The 18,566-nt window shown below is 52.9% G+C and overlaps 1 protein-coding gene across 1 annotated transcript; it reads right to left on the reverse strand.

Annotated features, from left to right (window-relative positions):
* Positions 1 to 6: 6 nt before the first annotated feature.
* Positions 7 to 17,420, reverse strand: LOC149427490 (glycerol-3-phosphate dehydrogenase [NAD(+)], cytoplasmic-like). The gene is made up of 8 exons (XM_089667973.1): positions 17,172 to 17,420; positions 12,142 to 12,319; positions 11,087 to 11,227; positions 10,248 to 10,386; positions 4,896 to 5,008; positions 3,184 to 3,417; positions 2,982 to 3,088; positions 7 to 1,819 (listed from the first exon to the last, which is right to left on the reverse strand). The coding sequence occupies exons 1-8, from the start codon at positions 17,210 to 17,212 to the stop codon at positions 1,723 to 1,725; spliced, it is 1,050 nt and encodes a 349-aa protein (XP_089524099.1). The 5' UTR covers positions 17,213 to 17,420; the 3' UTR covers positions 7 to 1,722.
* Positions 17,421 to 18,566: the final 1,146 nt, after the last annotated feature.

Genomic DNA, 18,566 nt, shown 5'->3' on the forward strand with positions numbered 1-18,566 from the left:
TATTCTGAGACGGGCGGGAAGTATTCCTTATATAATGTGAAGCATGTGGAAAGTGCGCTCTGTATAATCTGAAACGTGCGGGAAGTGTGCGCTGTATAACCACAAACGTGCGGGAAGTGTGCGCTGTATAACTACAAACGTGCGGGCTGTGTGCGCTGTATAATCTGAAACATGCGGGCTGTGTGCGCTGTATAATCTGAAACATGCGGGAAGTGTGCATTGTATAACCGGAAACGTGCGGGAAGTGTGCGCTGTATAACCATAAAGGTGCGGGAAGTGTACTGTATAGAACACACACAAGCAGATGTCGCAGCACACCATGCATTCATATATAGTGCAGATATTTCTTGAAGCAATCACATGACAATTAGTGCAATGTCTGGGGCCACGCAGGACCCCTCAGCAGGATCGTGATTTGTCCTCAGTAGAGACAAGTGCAAGGACAGTGAGCTCCTCGGGGGAGGGCCTCTGCTCTGTATACACTCATCTTGGAGCAGACGGAACTTTCACAAGGCAAAGTGAGTATGTGCAGCTGTGGGAGGGGCAGAGACACCAACTACTGGGGGAAATCTCCACATTGTGGGAGGGGCAGAGACACCAACTACTGGGGAAATCCCCCCATTGTGGGAGGGGCAGAGACACCAACTACTGAGGGAAATCCCCCATTGTGGGAGGGGCAGAGACACCAACTACTGAGGGAAATCCCCCCATTGTGGGAGGGGCAGAGACACAACTACTGAGGGAAATCCCCCATTGTGGGAGGGGCAGAGACACCAACTACTGGGGGAAATCCCCCCATTGTGGGAGGGGCAGAGACACCAACTACTGCAGGGAAATCCCCCATTGTGGGAGGGGCAGAGACACCAACTACTGCAGGGAAATCCCCCCATTGTGGGAGGGGCAGAGACACCAACTACTGAGGGAAATCCCCCCCCATTGTGGGAGGGGCAGAAACCAAATACTGGGGGAAATCCCCCCCATTGTGGGAGGGGCAGAGACACCAACTACTGGAGGGGAAGAGACAAAAACTACTGGGGGGAATCTCCCCATTGTCGGAGGAGCAGAGACACCAACCACTGGAGGGAAATCTCCCCATTGTGGGAGGGGCAAACACACAAACTACTGGGGGGAATCTCCCCATTGTGGGAGGGGCAGAGACACCAACTACTGGGGGGAATCTCCCCATTGTGGGAGGGGCAGAGACACCAACTACTGGAGGGAATCTCCCCATTGTGGGAGGGGCAGAGACCAACTACTGGGGGAATCTCCCCATTGTGGGAGGGGCAGAGACACACAGAAATCTCTAGTGATGAGGGGCAGTAGGTGGAGTTGGCCCTAGAGTCGTCTTGTTTCCCGTTGTAGTCTTGCTGCCCCACACACAGACATTTATAGACCGCAATATTCGCAGTCTGTAGTGCAATTACCCACATCAGCCAATCAGATTTCATCTTTCACCTGTTTGGCTGTAGTGAGCTGGCAGTCCTGTACAGTCACTGTACGCCCCGGAGGGTCAGGGACGGGGTGTTGGGGTCACTCAGGGCGGGGGTTTGGCTTTGGCTCCATCACACAGAAAGCAGAAAGACAACATAAAGGAGTGCTCCGGCTGGAACCATCGTGCCAAGGAAGCGAGGCTTTACCCAGAATCCTTTGTGCTTCTCTCACAGTCATTACCCAGAATCCTTTGTGCGTATATTGCTCCCGTTGTACCCAGAATGCCGTGCTCTAGTAATGCTCCGGATGGTTCTGCAGACAGGAGATGAATTCCTGGACGGGGCGACCTTCATAGCAGATGCGATACACGGCCACAAACAGGGGGAACCTGCAGACAGGGACACGGGTCACATCCGGTACAATCCCCGTCACAGATGGGGGGGGGGGGGTCAGTCAGGGAGCGTTTCATTGCTGAGGACCCGTCTGATCGATGTTTATAAACAATGTTACTTTGTATCTCTCTATCCCCCGTCTGATCGATGTTTATAAACAATGTTACTTTGTATCTCTCTGTCTCCCGTCTGATCGATGTTTATAAACAATGTTACTTTGTATCTCTCTATCTCCCGTCTGATCGATGTTTATAAACAATGTTACTTTGTATCTCTATCTCCCGTCTGATCGATGTTTATAAACAATGTTACTTTGTATCTCTATCTCCCGTCTGATCGATGTTTATAAACAATGTTACTTTGTATCTCTCCATCTCCCGTCTGATCAATGTTTATAAACAATGTTACTTTGTATCTCTATCTCCCGTCTGATCGATGTTTATAAACAATGTTACTTTGTATCTCTCTATCTCCCGTCTGATCGATGTTTATAAACAATGTTACTTTGTATCTCTATCCCCCGTCTGATCGATGTTTATAAACAATGTTACTTTGTATCTCTCTATCTCCCGTCTGATCGATGTTTATAAACAATGTTACTTTGTATCTCTATCTCCCGCTGATCGATGTTTATAAACAATGTTACTTTGTATCTCTATCTCCCGTCTGATCGATGTTTATAAACAATGTTACTTTGTATCTCTCCATCTCCCGTCTGATCGATGTTTATAAACAATGTTACTTTGTATCTCTCTGTCTCCCGTCTGATCGATGTTTATAAACAATGTTACTTTGTATCTCTCTGTCTCCCGTCTGATCGATGTTTATAAACAATGTTACTTTGTATCTCTCCATCTCCCGTCTGATCGATGTTTATAAACAATGTTACTTTGTATCTCTCCATCTCCCGTCTGATCGATGTTTATAAACAATGTTACTTTGTATCTCTCTATCTCCCGCCTGATGATCAGAGTGACCTGAGACCTCCTGATCTGTGTCTTTGTTCTGGGTGGGGGATGAAGCCGTTGGCTCAGCATGACAGCCCACCCCTCTGCATTCTCAGTGGTCAGCAATGGCTGCCTTCCTGCTTCCTATGTGGAAAGTCCCTGTAAGGACCGCAGTGACAGACGACACATGATAGGGATCTGTTGCTCTTACTTTTGCACGGCGTCCTTCTGTTGGAGGATCTTGTACACCTCGGCGGAGGCCGGCGGGCCCTGGAGCTTCTGTCCATTCAGCATGTCTCTCTCCAGCTCCTCGATGGACTGAAAAGACAATAGAATCTGCGTTACGCCACTGACGCCACAATCCGTATCCGGCAAGCGGCACCCAAAACCCGCTCAGAAATCTCGGCACTCACTTTACCGGACCTGGCGAAGGCTTCCGCCACCCTGCGGTTCCGTCCGCCGTAACAGGTGGTGATGAGGTCGGCCACGCCGCAGCTCTCCAGGAAGGTGCTGGTGGACACGGCGCCGGCGCAGAAGAGGCGAGCGAATGCCACCATTTCCATCAGACCGAGGCGGATCACAGCGGCCTTTGTGTTGTCACCGAAGTCCAGACCGTCACAAAACCCGGCGCCCACGGCCACTATATTCTGACAGGAGACAACATACCGTCATCTACCGTGACACCGACATACACCATAGTGCAGTACAGAACTATTAGAACCAATCGTAGCAAATCCAACAGGAAAATACATCGAACTTTAACCACTTCTAGTCCGTTATAAATAAAACAAAACTTCTGTCCTGATTATAATAAAGAGTTAAATCCTTCAGTCTTGCACAGGTGTACCGGCTCCTCCCCTTCAGTCTTGCACAGGTGTACCGGCTCCTCCCCTTCAGTCTTGCACAGGTGTACCGGCTCCTCCCCTCCAGTCTTGCACAGGTGTACTGCCTCCTCCCCTTCAGTCTTGCACAGGTGTCCCGGCTCCTCCCCTCCAGTCTTGCACAGGGTACCGGCTCCTCCCCTTCAGTCTTGCACAGGTGTACTGGCTCCTCCCTTCAGTCTTGCACAGGTGTATCTGCTCCTCCCCTTCAGTCTTGCACAGGTGTACCGGCTCCTCCCCTTCAGCCTTGCACAGGTGTGCCAGCTCCTCCCCTTCAGTCTTGCACAGGTGTGCTAGCTCCTCCCCTTCAGTTTTGCACAGGTGTAGCAGCTCCTCCCCTTCAGTCTTGCACAGGTGTACTGGCTCTTCCCCTTCAGTCTTGCACAGGTGTACCGGCTCCTCCCCTTCAGTCTTGCACAGGTGTAGCAGCTCCTCCCCTTCAGTCTTGCACAGGTGTACCGGCTCCTCCCCTTCAGTCTTGCACAGGTGTACCAGCTCCTCCCCATCTGTCTTGCACAGGTGTACCGGCTCCTCCCCATCTGTCTTGCACAGGTGTACCAGCTCCTCCCCTTCATCCTTGCACAGGTGTATCGGCTCCTCCCTTCCAGTCTTGCACAGGTGTACCGGCTCCTCCCTTCCAGTCTTGCACAGGTGTACCGGCTCCTCCCCTTCAGTCTTGCACAGGTGTACCGGCTCCTCCCCATCTGTCTTGCACAGGTGTACCGGCTCTTCCCCATCTGTCTTGCACAGGTGTAGGTGTATCGGCTCCTCCCTTCCAGTCTTGCACAGGTGTACCGGCTCCTCCCTTCCAGTCTTGCGCAGGTGTAATGGCTCCTCCCCTTCAGTCTTGCACAGGTGTATCGGCTCCTCCCTTCCAGTCTTGCACAGGTGTACCGGCTCCTCCCTTCCAGTCTTGCACAGGTGTAATGGCTCCTCCCCTTCAGTCTTGCACAGGTGTACTGGCTCCTCCCCTTCATGGCGTCACCTCCTTTCGGCACACACACATATATACACAGATAGAGATATTTATATAAATAATGTTTTGTGGTTATAAGTAATTTTCTAACACAAAATACTGAGTTAAACTTGTAAACAAGACGCCACAGACAATTCCGGGTCTTCAGGGTTCTGACCTTTTCCCTCGCCATTCTATACAAAAGAAAGACATTTTGGGGTGACACCCACTTTAAGGTGACAACACAGAAGGGGCGGAGCATCAGACAGATTTCCGGAGAAATGTTCACCTTGAGGGCTCCGCAGATCTCCACCGTGTCGCAGTCCTCCACCACCGTGACCCGAAAGTTCGGCGTCTGCATCAGTTCTTTGAAGATCTGTCCATGTTGGGGATTCTTACACCCTGCAGAGACACCGGAGGGAAGGTGAGAACTCTCTGACACCCCGGGGGTGTGTGATGATGGGGCCCCGGGGATCCCGAGTCGGAGGAGGCACGGAGCCCCAACATCTACGAATTGTGAATTACTCTGGCTACAGGTCCCTGTGTGCCCAGCAGGGCAGTTCATGGGGGTGCGGTACATTCAATGCCCCCATTATTATTTTCTTCACACCCATCTGCTTTAGCTGTGCCGGGGCCAAGCCATACACACCAATCAGATTGTACAACCGTTTATTCTGTGATACCGGGGGTGTAACATTCTCTTCATGTCCCTCTAGGACACGTGTCAAACACAAGGCCTGTTGGCTGAATGTGGCCCGCCAGACCATTTTATGTGACCCTTGCACCCTCCTAAAGCTGTGGCATCCCCTTCTCTACGCCCCCACCTTGTCTTAGCAGTCAGCGGCATAGAGGAGGTCAGAACTCCTCCTACAGATCCTGCTCCTCACCCTCTTGTCTCAACTTCCCCTGGTCTCAGCATTCAGCAGACTCCAGCAGCTGACTCCAACCGTCCTCTGGTCCTCCTCCAAACCCTGAACTTTCTGCTGCCCAGCTGTGCCACCAGCCTCTTCCTAGCAACAGAGAGGAGGATGGATTCCTCCTACAGATCCTGCACCTCTCTGTGCAGCCACAGCACCCCCCTTGTCTCTGCCCCCCACCTTGACTCCATAGTTGGCAGCAGAGAGGAGGACAGAATTTCTCCTACAGATCCGGCACCTCTAATGCAACCACAGCACCCCCCTTGTCTCTGCCCCCCACCTTGTCTCCGTAGTTGGCAGCAGAGAGGAGGACAGAAGTTCTCCTACAGATCCTGCACCTCTCTGTGCAGCCACAGCACCCCCCTTGTCTCTGCCCCCACCTTGTCTCCGTAGTTGGCAGCAGAGAGGAGGACAGAATTTCTCCTACAGATCCTGCACCTCTCTGTGCAGCCACAGCACCCCCCTTGTCTCTGCCCCCCACCTTGTCTCCGTAGTTGGCAGCAGAGAGGAGAACAGAATTTCTCCTACAGATCCTGCACCTCTCTGTGCAGCCACAGCACCCCCCTTGTTTCTGCCCCCGACCTTGTCTCCGTAGTTGGCAGCAGAGAGGAGGACAGAAATCAGATCCTGAACCTGTCTGTGCAGCTGTTAACACCCCATCATCTCCGCTTCTCCTGGTCTCAAGAGACTCTGGCAGCTGACTCCAGCGCTCCTTGGATCCTCCTCCAGACTCTGCACTTTCTGCTTCCCAGCCTCTTCCCGGCAGCAGGGAAGAGGACAGAACTCCTACAGATCCTGCACCTCTCTGTGCAGCCACAGCACCCCCTCATCTCCGCCTCCCCTGGTCTCAGCAGACTCTAGCAGCTGAGTCCAGCCCTCCTCTGGTCCTCCTCCAGACTGCAGGATCCTTTTTTGAAATCTGAATCGTCTCACCCATGAGATTTCGGACAATCGCATCGCGTTTTGCGATCTGTTCTGGGGTGTCATTAAATTATCATTGACACCCGCACCAGATCACATGAATGTGATGAGATTGTGGTGCGGGAAAACGCAGGATTCGCAGAGTTTCCCGCACTGGTGTGAACCCGGGATAAAGTGGATGTAAACCTCAGACATGAAATATGAACAAAGCACATCCCTCCATAGTGTGTCCTTGTCTCAGTCCAGAGCAGGGGCGGACTGACCATTTGGAAACTCGGGCACTGCCCGAGGGCCTGGGGTCAGTAGGGGGCCACATGAGATGCCCCTGGTACCTTTTTCATAGGATTTTTTGAGTTTGGGCAAGGACACAAGGGCCCCATGATCCCCTATTGCCCGGGGGGCCCCATGAGCTGTCAGTCCGCCCCTGGTCCAGAGCACTGAGTGTCATTTCTATCTGCAGCCTCCTTCCTCTGCTATCAGCATCCGTCACCTCTGACAGGTTATCCTGACACCGACAGATAAATGGTGACGGGGAGGAGCTCCAGCACACGGCCCGCAGTTGACAGCCTCAGCTCTGTTGCTGTGTGGTAAGGGGGTGTGTCTGTTCTCTCCAATCAGCTCTCAGAGCTCTCCTCACTGAGCTCTACAATCTTTACTTTAGCTCCACGCCCCCTGCTTACTGAACTCTCAGACAAGCTGTATAAATTTAGCACTTTGAACAGCTGTGAAGGAGATAAGGCTGCAGACAACCAGGTACAACATATGTAGGAGGATCTGTGTCATCTCTGTGTGTCACCCGATGCCGGTCACTGCACCAGGGATATGAAGGGTTTACACCTGACAGCCTCAAACCACATAAACAAACTGCCCATTCAGTGCTGCTTTTGTGAGAGGAGGCTGCTGGTCCTGTGTGGACTTCTGCTGACCACCATCCTCATCCTCAGGTAAAGGGCAGATGGGGGCACCTCTGGGGCGGACAGGGGGGCTCAGACCGAGGAGCCATGTACTGATATCTCCTTCCTGTCCATGGACAAGTGAAGGTCTATAGATAGAAGCCATTGCTCCACTGAGATTTCCCTTCACTTCCTGTCTTGGTGTCACCAAGACAGGAAGTCAGGGGAAATCTCAGTGGGGCCAGAGGAGGGATGGAGGAGGACATGGGATAGAGGACACGGGTTGGAGGAGGAGGACATGGGATGGATGAGGACATGGGATGTAGGAGATGGGACTGGAGGAGGACATGGGATGGAGGATATTGGACTGGAGGAGGAGAATGGGGGTGCAGGAAGAGGATGTAAGATGGAGAAGATGGGACTGGAGGAGGATATAGATGGGACTAGAGGAGGACATGGGATTTAAGAGATGAGACTGGAGGAGGACGTGGGATGTAAGAGATGGGACTGGAGGAGGACGTGGGATGTAAGAGATGAGACTGGAGGAGGACGTGGGATGTAAGAGATGGGACTGAAGGAGGAGGATGTGGGATGTAGGAGATGGCTGGAGGAGGAGAATGTGGGACTGGAGGAGGAGGAGTAGGACATGGGATGGAGAAGATGGGACTGGAAGAGGATGATATAGGATGTAGGAGATGGAACTGCAGGAAGAGGATGTGGGAAGGAGAAAATGGGACTGGAGGAGGACGTGGGATGTAAGAGATGAGACTGGAGGAGGACGTGGGATGTAAGAGATGGGACTGGAGGAGGAGGACGTGGGATGTAAGAGATGGGACTGGAGGAGGACGTGGGATGTAAGAGATGGGACTGGAGGAGGAGGACGTGGGATGTAAGAGATGGGACTGGAGGAGGACGTGGGATGTAAGAGATGGGACTGGAGGAGGACGTGGGATGTAAGAGATGGGACTGAAGGAGAGGATGTGGGATGTAGGAGATGGGCCTGGAGGAGGAGAATGTGGGACTGGAGGAGGAGGAGTAGGACATGGGATGGAGAAGATGGGACTGGAAGAGGATGATATAGGATGTAGGAGATGGAACTGCAGGAAGAGGATGTGGGAAGGAGAAAATGGGACTGGAGGAGGACGTGGGATGTAAGAGATGAGACTGGAGGAGGACGTGGGATGTAAGAGATGGACTGAAGGAGGAGGATGTGGGATGTAGGAGATGGGCCTGGAGGAGGAGAATGTGGGACTGGAGGAGGAGGAGTAGGACATGGGATGGAGAAGATGGGACTGGAAGAGGATGATATAGGATGTAGGAGATGGAACTGCAGGAAGAGGATGTGGGAAGGAGAAAATGGGACTGGAGGAGGACGTGGGATGTAAGAGATGGGACTGGAGGAGGAGGACGTGGGATGTAAGAGATGGGACTGGAGGAGGAGGACGTGGGATGTAAGAGATGGGACTGGAGGAGGACGTGGGATGTAAGAGATGGGACTAGAGGAGGACGTGGGATGTAAGAGATGGGACTGCAGGAGGACGTGGGATGTAGGAGATGAGACTGGAGGAGGAGGATGTGGGATGTAGGAGATGGGCCTGGAGGAGGAGAATGTGGGACTGGAGGAGGAGGAGTAGGACATGGGATGGAGAAGATGGGACTGGAAGAGGATGATATAGGATGTAGGAGATGGAACTGCAGGAAGAGGATGTGGGAAGGAGAAAATGGGACTGGAGGAGGACGTGGGATGTAAGAGATGGGACTGGAGGAGGACGTGGGATGTAAGAGATGGGACTGGAGGAGGAGGACGAGGGATGTAAGAGATGGGACTGGAGGAGGAGGACGTGGGATGTAAGAGATGGGACTGGAGGAGGACGTGGATGTAAGAGATGGGACTGGAGGAGGACGTGGGATGTAAGAGATGGGACTGGAGGAGGACGCGGGATGTAAGAGATGGGACTGGAGGAGGACGCGGGATGTAAGAGATGGGACTGGAGGAGGACGCGGGATGTAAGAGATGGGACTGGAGGAGGACGCGGGATGTAAGAGATGGGACTGGAGGAGGACGCGGGATGTAAGAGATGGGACTGGAGGAGGACGCGGGATGTAAGAGATGGGACTGGAGGAGGACATGGGATGTAAGAGATGGGACTGGAGGAGGAGATGGGACTGGAGGAGGACGTGGGATGTAAGAGATGGGACTGGAGGAGGACGTGGGATGTAAGAGATGGGACTGCAGGAGGACGTGGGATGTAGGAGATGGGACTGGAGGAGGACGTGGGATGTAAGAGATGGGACTGGAGGAGGACGCGGGATGTAAGAGATGGGACTGGAGGAGGACGCGGGATGTAAGAGATGGGACTGGAGGAGGACGCGGGATGTAAGAGATGGGATGGAGTAAATGGGACTGAAGGAGGAGGATATAAGATCAAGGAGATGGGACTGGAGGAGGACATTTGATGTAGGAGATGGGACTGGAGGAGGAGAATGTGGGACTGGAGGAGAAGGAGTAGGACATGGGATGGAGAAGATGGGACTGGAGAAGGAGGATATAGGATGAAGGAGGTGGAACTGTAGGGGGACATGGAATGGAGGAGGAAGAGGACATGGGAAGGAGAAGAACATGGGATGGAGAAGGTGGAGGACATTGGATGGCTAGTGGGTGGATTTGGTGGGATGGCCCGTGGGCGGGCTCTATGGAATGTTTGTAGTCAGGCCCAGGGGGGGCCCAGGCCTAAAGCTGTGTAGGGCCCACAAATTTCCGATGGCTGCCCTGAGCCCATCCCCGGGCCTCAGATTCCATGTAATGGGCAACCACCTACAAAATAAAGGGCGGGCCTAGACAGAGCGCACAAAGTGGCCGACCAATCCAGCCCCAGCAGATACACAACCTCAGCCAATGAAGCGGCTCACCTATGGTGGTCTCACAGAACTTGCCCTCGGCCACCTCGCTGGCGATATTGGCCCCCATCAGAACGCTGACCTGTATGCCGAGCTTCTCCCGGATCACATCGGAGATCAGCTTCAGTCCGTTGGGCCCCTGATCCACTCCCTGCAGAGGAGGGGAGAAGACCTAATATTAGACACACCGGGCCCCTACCTATGGGCACCCTTGTTTAAGGGGCCCTCACCACCCCATCCTGTGTACCCAAATGAGCTGCACAAACGGCCCCCCCGAGTCATCCTCTACCCCCATCACATGTGAGGGGCCCCTATATAGAAATGTTCAGCCTGTGCTCCTGATAGGCCGATCGGTTGGGGGCGTGAACATACGATGTACATCTGTGAGAGGAGGACGGAGGTGGGAGGAGCTGAGGATGATTTGGTAATGAACCAGCCTGCTGATTGGCAATCCTGCGGGCCCCGACCTGGGCAGGAAACCCCATACTGTCCCCATGGGGCTGCATGGAAGTATAATACGGGGGGGCGGGGTTTGGGGGCGTGGCTGTTTAACCCTTTTGTGACCAGATCTGGAATTCCGCACCCTCCATATGTGACACCGAACGTATTTTAAGGGGATATCCGGCTTTTATTCGATTGTTTCAATCCTGTAATTGTATCGGACAATTCCAGTATGAATCCGACCCGCAGCGCCACCTTCTGAGTGAAGCCTCCAGTATGAATAGAATGATTCTATGATCGGCCGCTCTGATTGGTTCTCGGTTGTCGGCAGGGACGGAAGTTGTCGGTGACAACGGGGCTCAATTCTGTGACAATATTGGGGTCCGGGAGGGGGGCGGAGTCATTGTCACCTTGATCAGGGAGATGCCGAAAGCTCCACATTTCAGGTGTCCAACCAGCCGGTCGCAGACGGAGCCGATGAACTGATGAGGCACCACAAACACCAAGATGTCCGCCCCCGACACCGCGTCCAACAACTCCGGCACCGCCACCTGGGGAAGAACAGGGCACAATCATACCAGGAGTGCCTAGGCACAGGAAGAACACTATCAGGAGTGCCTAGGCACAGGAAGTACACTATCAGGAGTGCCTAGGGACAGGTAGTACACTGTCAGGAGTGCCTAGGGACAGGAAGTACACTATCAGGAATGCCTAGGGACAGGAAGTACATTGATATCAGGAGTGCCTAGCGACAGGAAGTACACTATCAGGAGTGCCTAGGCACAGGAAGTACACTATCAGGATTGCCTAGGCACAGGAAGTACACTGATAACAGGAGTGCCTAGGGACAGGAAGTACACTATCAGGGGTGCCTAGGCACAGGAAGTACTCTGATATCCGGAGTGCCTAGGGACAGGAAGTACACTGATAACAGGAGTGCCTAGGGACAGGAAGTACACTATCAGGAGTGACTAGGGACAAGATGTACACTGATACCAGGAGTGCCTAGACACAGGAAGTACACTGATATCAGGGGTGCCTAGGCACAGGAAGTACATGGATATCGGGGGGTGCCTAGGCACAGGAAGTACACTGATACCAGGAGTGCCTAGGGACAGGAAGTACACTATCAGGAGTGACTAGGGACAGGAAGTACACTGATACCAGGAGTGCCTAGGCACAGGAAGTACACTATCAGGAGTGACTAGGGACAGGACGTATACTGATAACAGGAGTGCCTAGGCACAGGAAGTACATGGATATCGGGGGGGTGCCTAGGCACAGGAAGTACATGGATATCGGGGGGTGCCTAGGCACAGGAAGTACACTGATATCAGGGGTGCCTAGGCACAGGAAGTACATGGATAGCGGGGGTGTCTGGGAGACACACTGACACTCTCATCACACAGAGTGCGGGAACTCCCGATCGGCCAATCAGCCGCCTGCAGTCCTCGGAGGCGCTCACCACGTTGCGGGGGAGTCGGTGGCGGGGGAGGTACTTGACGTTCTCGTGTTCCTGGTTGATGATGTCAGAGAGCCGACGCCCATCAATGATCTCCTCGTACAGCCACATGGTCACCGGGGGATGGAAGCGGTTCGATCTCTTCGTGTTATTCCCGATGATGATGGAGACGGCGGATCCCCTGCAACACAGCGACCCCCCGAGAGGGGCGATTAGAGGGGCGACCGGCTGCAGCATGGAAACCTGCGCCAGCGACAACCCCCCACCGAATCGCAGCTACAGGAGGGGCGCCGCATTCCTCTACCCCCCCACCACCAAAACGCAGCTACACGGGGGGTGCCGCATTCCTCTACCCCCCCACCACCGAATCGCAGCTACACGGGGGCTGCCGCATTCCTCTACCCCCCCACCACCGAATCGCAGCTACACGCGGGGTGCTGCATTCCTCTACGCCCCCCTCCGAATCACAGCTACAGGGGGGGCGCCGCATTCCTCTACCCCCCACCACCGAATCACAGCTACACGCGGGGTGCTGCATTCCTCTACGCCCCCCTCCGAATCGCAGCTACAGAGGGGGCGCCGCATTCCTCTACCCCCCACCACCAAAACGCAGCTACACGGGGGGTGCCGCATTCCTCTACCCCCCCACCACCGAATCGCAGCTACACAGGGGGCGCTGCATTCCTCTACCCCCCCACACACACACCGAATCGCAGCTACACGCGAGGCGCCGCATTCCTCTACCCCCCCACCACCGAATCGCAGCTACACAGGGGGCACCGCATTCCTCTACCCCCCCCCCACCACCAAATCGCAGCTACACGTGGGGTGCCGCATTCCTCTATGCCCCCCCTCCAAATCGCAGCTACACAGGGGGCGCCGCATTCCTCTACCCCCCCAGCACCACTGAATCGCAGCTACATGCGGGGTGCCGCATTCCTCTACCCCCCCACCACCACCGAATTGCAGCTACATGCGGGGTGCCGCATTCCTCTACCCCCCCACCACCAAATCGCAGCTACACGCGGGGTGCCGCATTCCTCTACCCCCCCAACACCGAATCGCAGCTACACGCGGGGCGCCGCATTCCTCTACCCCCCCCCACCATCGAATCCCAGCTACATGCGTGGCACCGCATTCCTCTACCCCCCCCCAACACCACCGAATTGCAGCTACACGCGGGGTACCGCATTCCTCTACACCCCCCACCACCGAATCGCAGCTACATGCGTAGCGCCGCATTCCTCTACGCCTTCCAGCTGCTGCAAAATGACATGCAGGTCATCGGTCACACCGCTGCGATTTCAGGTGCGATGCGGGAGATGGAAGTCGCAGCCAATAAATGTCAGCGTCTTAACCTGCGATTTTCTGCAGCGACATTTCTAAAGTCGCCGACCACTCCGCTGCGATTTGTGCGCAATTTGAGTGCGACTTGTGAAGTGTTTCAATGATTTCTTGGTCTGTAAAATCGCAACAAAACGGCAGAAAAAGTCACGCCAGAACGACTTTAGAAATCGCGTCGCAGCAAAATCGCACATGTTAGGATGCCGACACCCCGGTCACACCGAGCCCGCTTTGAGATCATGTGACCTCCAGAAAAGTCGCACGATTTCAAAGTCGCTGCAGCAAACCGCACATGATAAGACACCGACATTCGCCTGCATTCGATGAGCAAACCGCACCAGTATGACCGCACACTTACAGGCCGGTCACACCGGCTGCGACTTGCCATGCCATGCGATTTGCAAATCACATGACAAGTCGCACCCTGTTGTTCGCAGTTACAGCGGTCCTATCGGTGAGATTCTGACTCGGTCGGAGTCGCAGCAATCTCTATAGTAGTGAACGCGTGACTTCCGGTGCGACTTCCATACAGATCTGTGTCGGATGTCTTACAAATCGCACCTGAAATCAGCACGTCATCCGACTTTGAAATCGTGCGACTTTACTGTAAGTCGGGATCGGGGTGACCGCGGTGTTGGATGCGATTTCAATTAGCAAGTCGCACCTGAAATCACACCGGTATGACCGGGCACATACACCCCGACCACACTGCGACTTGCCATGCGGTTCACCATGCCATGCGACTTGCAAATCACATGATAAGTCGCACCCTATTATCCGCAATCACAGCGGTCCTGTCGGTGCGATTCCGACTTCTAAAGAGGTGTGGCCTGGGAGCCATATTGATAAGGGGGCAAAAGGGCAACTGACGTGGTCCCCCTGACAGAAGGGCCCCCCCACATACAAAAAATAATATTTAAAAAAATAACTAAATAATAAAAAAAGTCGTAAATAATATAAAACAATGTAACAAAAAATACATTAAATAATAGAAAATAAATAATAATAATAATAATATAATATTAAACAAAGAAAAATAATTACATTATATAAAATAAATAATAATAAAAATATTATAAAATCAATGTAAACAAAATAAATAAATGAAATAATAAAAAATAAAATAATATAAAACAATGTAACAAAAAATACATTAAATAATAGAAAATAAATAATAATAATAATAATATAATATTAAACAAAGAAAAATAATTACATTATATAAAATAAATAATAATAAAAATATTATAAAATCAATGTAAACAAAATAAATAAATGAAATAATAAAAAATAAAATAATATAAAACAATGTAACAAAAAATACATTAAATAATAGAAAATAAATAATAATAAAATAATATTAAAAAATTAATGAAACAATAAAAAAAATTTAAATAATATAAAACAATAAAAAAATACATAATAATAAAATGACTTTCTTTTATTGAATGTATCTTGGGAGGAATATTTGGCGGCCATCCTCTGGTCGGTTATATTGTATCATTTTTAAAACCACATTTTGTCGGTTGGAGTGAATCGCACATTATGCGCGGTGACGGCGTGTGACCTCAGAATGGCGCTGTGGAAATTTGTGGCTGTCACTGGGAATGTAAACCAGCTCTGTATATTAGGGCCCCCCTGAGCGTGAAGTGCCCTGGACCCCCCTGAGCTCAAAATCTGGCCCCACCTGGCACTGCCCTCCACCATTGTGTATGCCGGAATATCGGGCCCCTCCGGGGTGATCACACCCAGGGCCCCCTCTATAGGCAGCACACGGATACCACACACAGTTCCTTCTACCCAATGGGGAAATCTGATTGGGTCCAGACAGCCGGGTCCCGCTCGGTGCTGTGGGGGCGCAGACAGCAGATTTCAAAATGGGGGGGGGCAGGGAAGATGAAATCTAAGCAGATGAAACTTCATATTTAACCCCTTCCTGACCCCGCCCTAACTCCGCCCTGACCCACCCTAACCTCTCCCTGACCCCTCCCTAACCCTTCCCTATCCCTGCCCTGACCCCTCCCTAACCCCTCCCTGACCCTTCCCTAGTCCCTGCCCTGACCCCTCCCTAATCCCTCCCTGACCCCTTCCTGGCCCCTCCCTAACCCTGCCCTAACCCCTCCCTAATCCCTCCCTAACCCTTCCCCAACCCTCCCTAACCCTGCCCTGACCCTTCCCTGACCCCTCCCTAACCCTGCCCTGACCCCTCCCTAATCCCTCCCTAACCCTGCCCTGACCCCTCCCTAACCCTTCCCTCACCCCTCCCTAACCCTGCCCTGGCCCCTCCCTAACCCTTCCCCAACCCCTCCCTAATCCCTCCCTATCCCTTCTCCAACCCCTCCCTAATCCTTCCCTAACCCTGCCCCTCCCTTCCTTGGCCCCTCCCTTCCCAGTGGGGCCCATACAGATATCACCGCCATTATTATGATTTATATATCTAGCTGTATTGGGGAAAGTGGTGTCAGTGCTCCTCACAGTGCCGACTCACACACAGGTCTTCTCTCAGTTCATGTTTCCTTCGTCTATGGAGGGGGTGCTTTAAGAGGCCACTCCCCCCAAAAAAAGGAACTCCTCCCAAAGCACTGGTACCCCTCTAGTGCCCAGGTTGGGGGGGTATCACCTACCCGTAGTTATGGGGTCAGATAGGTGGATGACCTATAACTAGGTCACAGGAATATTAGGAGACTGTCAGACAAGAGCTCCGCCCACAATCCCCAATCCGATCATTCTGGGTGAACCTTCCCTTTGTGGTTCCGGGTGGAGGATCAGACCCTCTATCCAGATTTTACTGTGTCCCCGCTGGGGAGATCCCCTCCAGGTGTCACTGAGACAAAACCTGATCTGAACAGTTGTCACCAGAACAGGAAGTGAGAAGAAATCTTCCAATGGGGACGCCGGGAGTCCCGGAGTCCCTCCCCCCCCCCCCCCCCCATCCTGCGCTGTCTCTGGGACAGGAAAGAAAGAAAAATCTCCCCAACTGAACAGAAAAACGTCAGCTGATGGCTCCACCCCCCCCCCCGACTCCACCCACAGCGAAATAGGGGGTCCCCAATACAGGGCGGCCATATCTGGGGGGTACAGGGTGATAGCATTGGGGTAACAGTGATATTTAGGGTGTAGGGGGGTGATAGTATCGGGGGGGGTGATATTTGGGGTGTAGGGGGGTGATAGTATCGGGGGGGGGTGATATTTGGGGTGTAGGGGGGTGATAGTATCAGGAGGGGGTGATATTTGGGGTGTAGGGGGGTGATAGTATTGAGGTGATATTTGGGGTGTAGGGGGGTGATAGTATCAGGAAGGGGTGATATTTGGGGTGTAGGGGGGTGATAGTATCAGGGTGATGATATTTGGGGTGTAGGGGGGTGATAGTATTGAGGTGATATTTGGGGTGTAGGGGGGTGATAGTATCAGGAGGGGGTGATATTTGGGGTGTAGGGGGGTGATAGTATTGAGGTGATATTTGGGGTGTAGGGGGGTGATAGTATTGAGGTGATATTTGGGGTGTAGGGGGGTGATAGTATTGAGGTGATAGTTTGGGGTGTAGGGGGGTGATAGTATTGAGGTGATATTTGGGGTGTAGGGGGGTGATAGTATTGAGGTGATATTTGGGGTGTAGGGGGGTGGTAGTATGAGGTGATATTTGGGGTGTAGGGGGGTGATAGTATCGGGGTGACATTTGCGGGTCTTACCAGCTCCCGGATCCGATGATGGAGACTCTGAGCGGTGCCATCCCGGATCTCTCCCCCCCGATCTCCTCTGTCCGCCCGCCGGGTGATGTGTGCCCGCTGCTGTGCCCGGTATTGTGTCCTCCCTGAGGTATGCTGTGCCCGGTTCTATGCCCGGCTCTGTGCTGGGTGCCCGGTAATATGCCCGGTGATCGGGTCCCTTCCTCTCTCGGTGCGGCGGGTGACAGCTCTGTCCGGACAGCGAGATTTGATTGGACTATGGAGTATTGGGGGCGGAGCTCTCTGCGCAGTTCCAAATTAGAAGACATCACGGACACCCCAAAATATATCATTGTACCCCAACTGTGCCCTCATCCCCACTGACACCCCAAAATATATCATTGTACCCCAACTGTGCCCTCATCCCCCACTGACACCCCAAAATATATCATTGTACCCCAACTGTGCCCCCATCCCCCACTGACACCCCAAAATATATCATTGTACCCCAACTGTGCCCCCATCCCCCACGGACACCCCAAAATATATCATTGTACCCCAACTGTGCCCCCATCCCCCACTGACACCCCAAAATATATCATTGTACCCCAACTGTGCCCCCATCCCCCACGGACACCCCAAAATATATCATTGTACCCCAACTGTGCCCCCATCCCCCACTGACACCCCAAAATATATCATTGTACCCCAACTGAGCCCCCCCCACTGACACCCCAATATATACCAGTGTACCCCAACTGAGCCCCCCACTGACACCCCAATATATACCAGTGTACCCCAACTGAGCCCCCACTCCCCCCCCCCACTGACACCCCAAAATATATCATTGTACCCCAACTGTGCCCCCATCCCCCACTGACACCCCAAAATATATCATTGTACCCCAACTGTGCCCCCATCCCCCACTGACACCCCAAAATATATCATTGTACCCCAACTGAGCCCCCATCCCCCCACTGACACCCCAAAATATATCATTGTACCCCAACTGTGCCCCTATCCCCCACTGACACCCCAAAATATATCATTGTACCCCAACTGTGCCCCCATCCCCCACTGACACCTCAAAATATATCAGTGTACCCCAACTGATCCCCCACCCCCCCACTGACACCCCAAAATATATCAGTGTACCCCAACTGTGCCCCCATTCCCCACTGACAACCCATTATATACCAGTGTACCTCAAATGTGCCCCCATCCCCCATTAACCCCCAATACATATTAGTGTACCCCAAATGTGCCCCCATCCCCCCACTGACACCCCAATCTCTGTATACTCCTATCAGTACCCCAGATGTACCCTAACATGATCCTAACCTACTGACACCCCAATATCTGATACACCATATTTGAACCCCCAACGTGACTCTAATAGATCCCCCAATATTTATATAC

Source organism: Staurois parvus, unplaced genomic scaffold, assembly GCF_062004578.1.
Source record: "Staurois parvus isolate SC_StPar_1 unplaced genomic scaffold, SC_StPar_1.0 ptg003720l, whole genome shotgun sequence".
NCBI lineage: Eukaryota > Metazoa > Chordata > Amphibia > Anura > Ranidae > Staurois > Staurois parvus.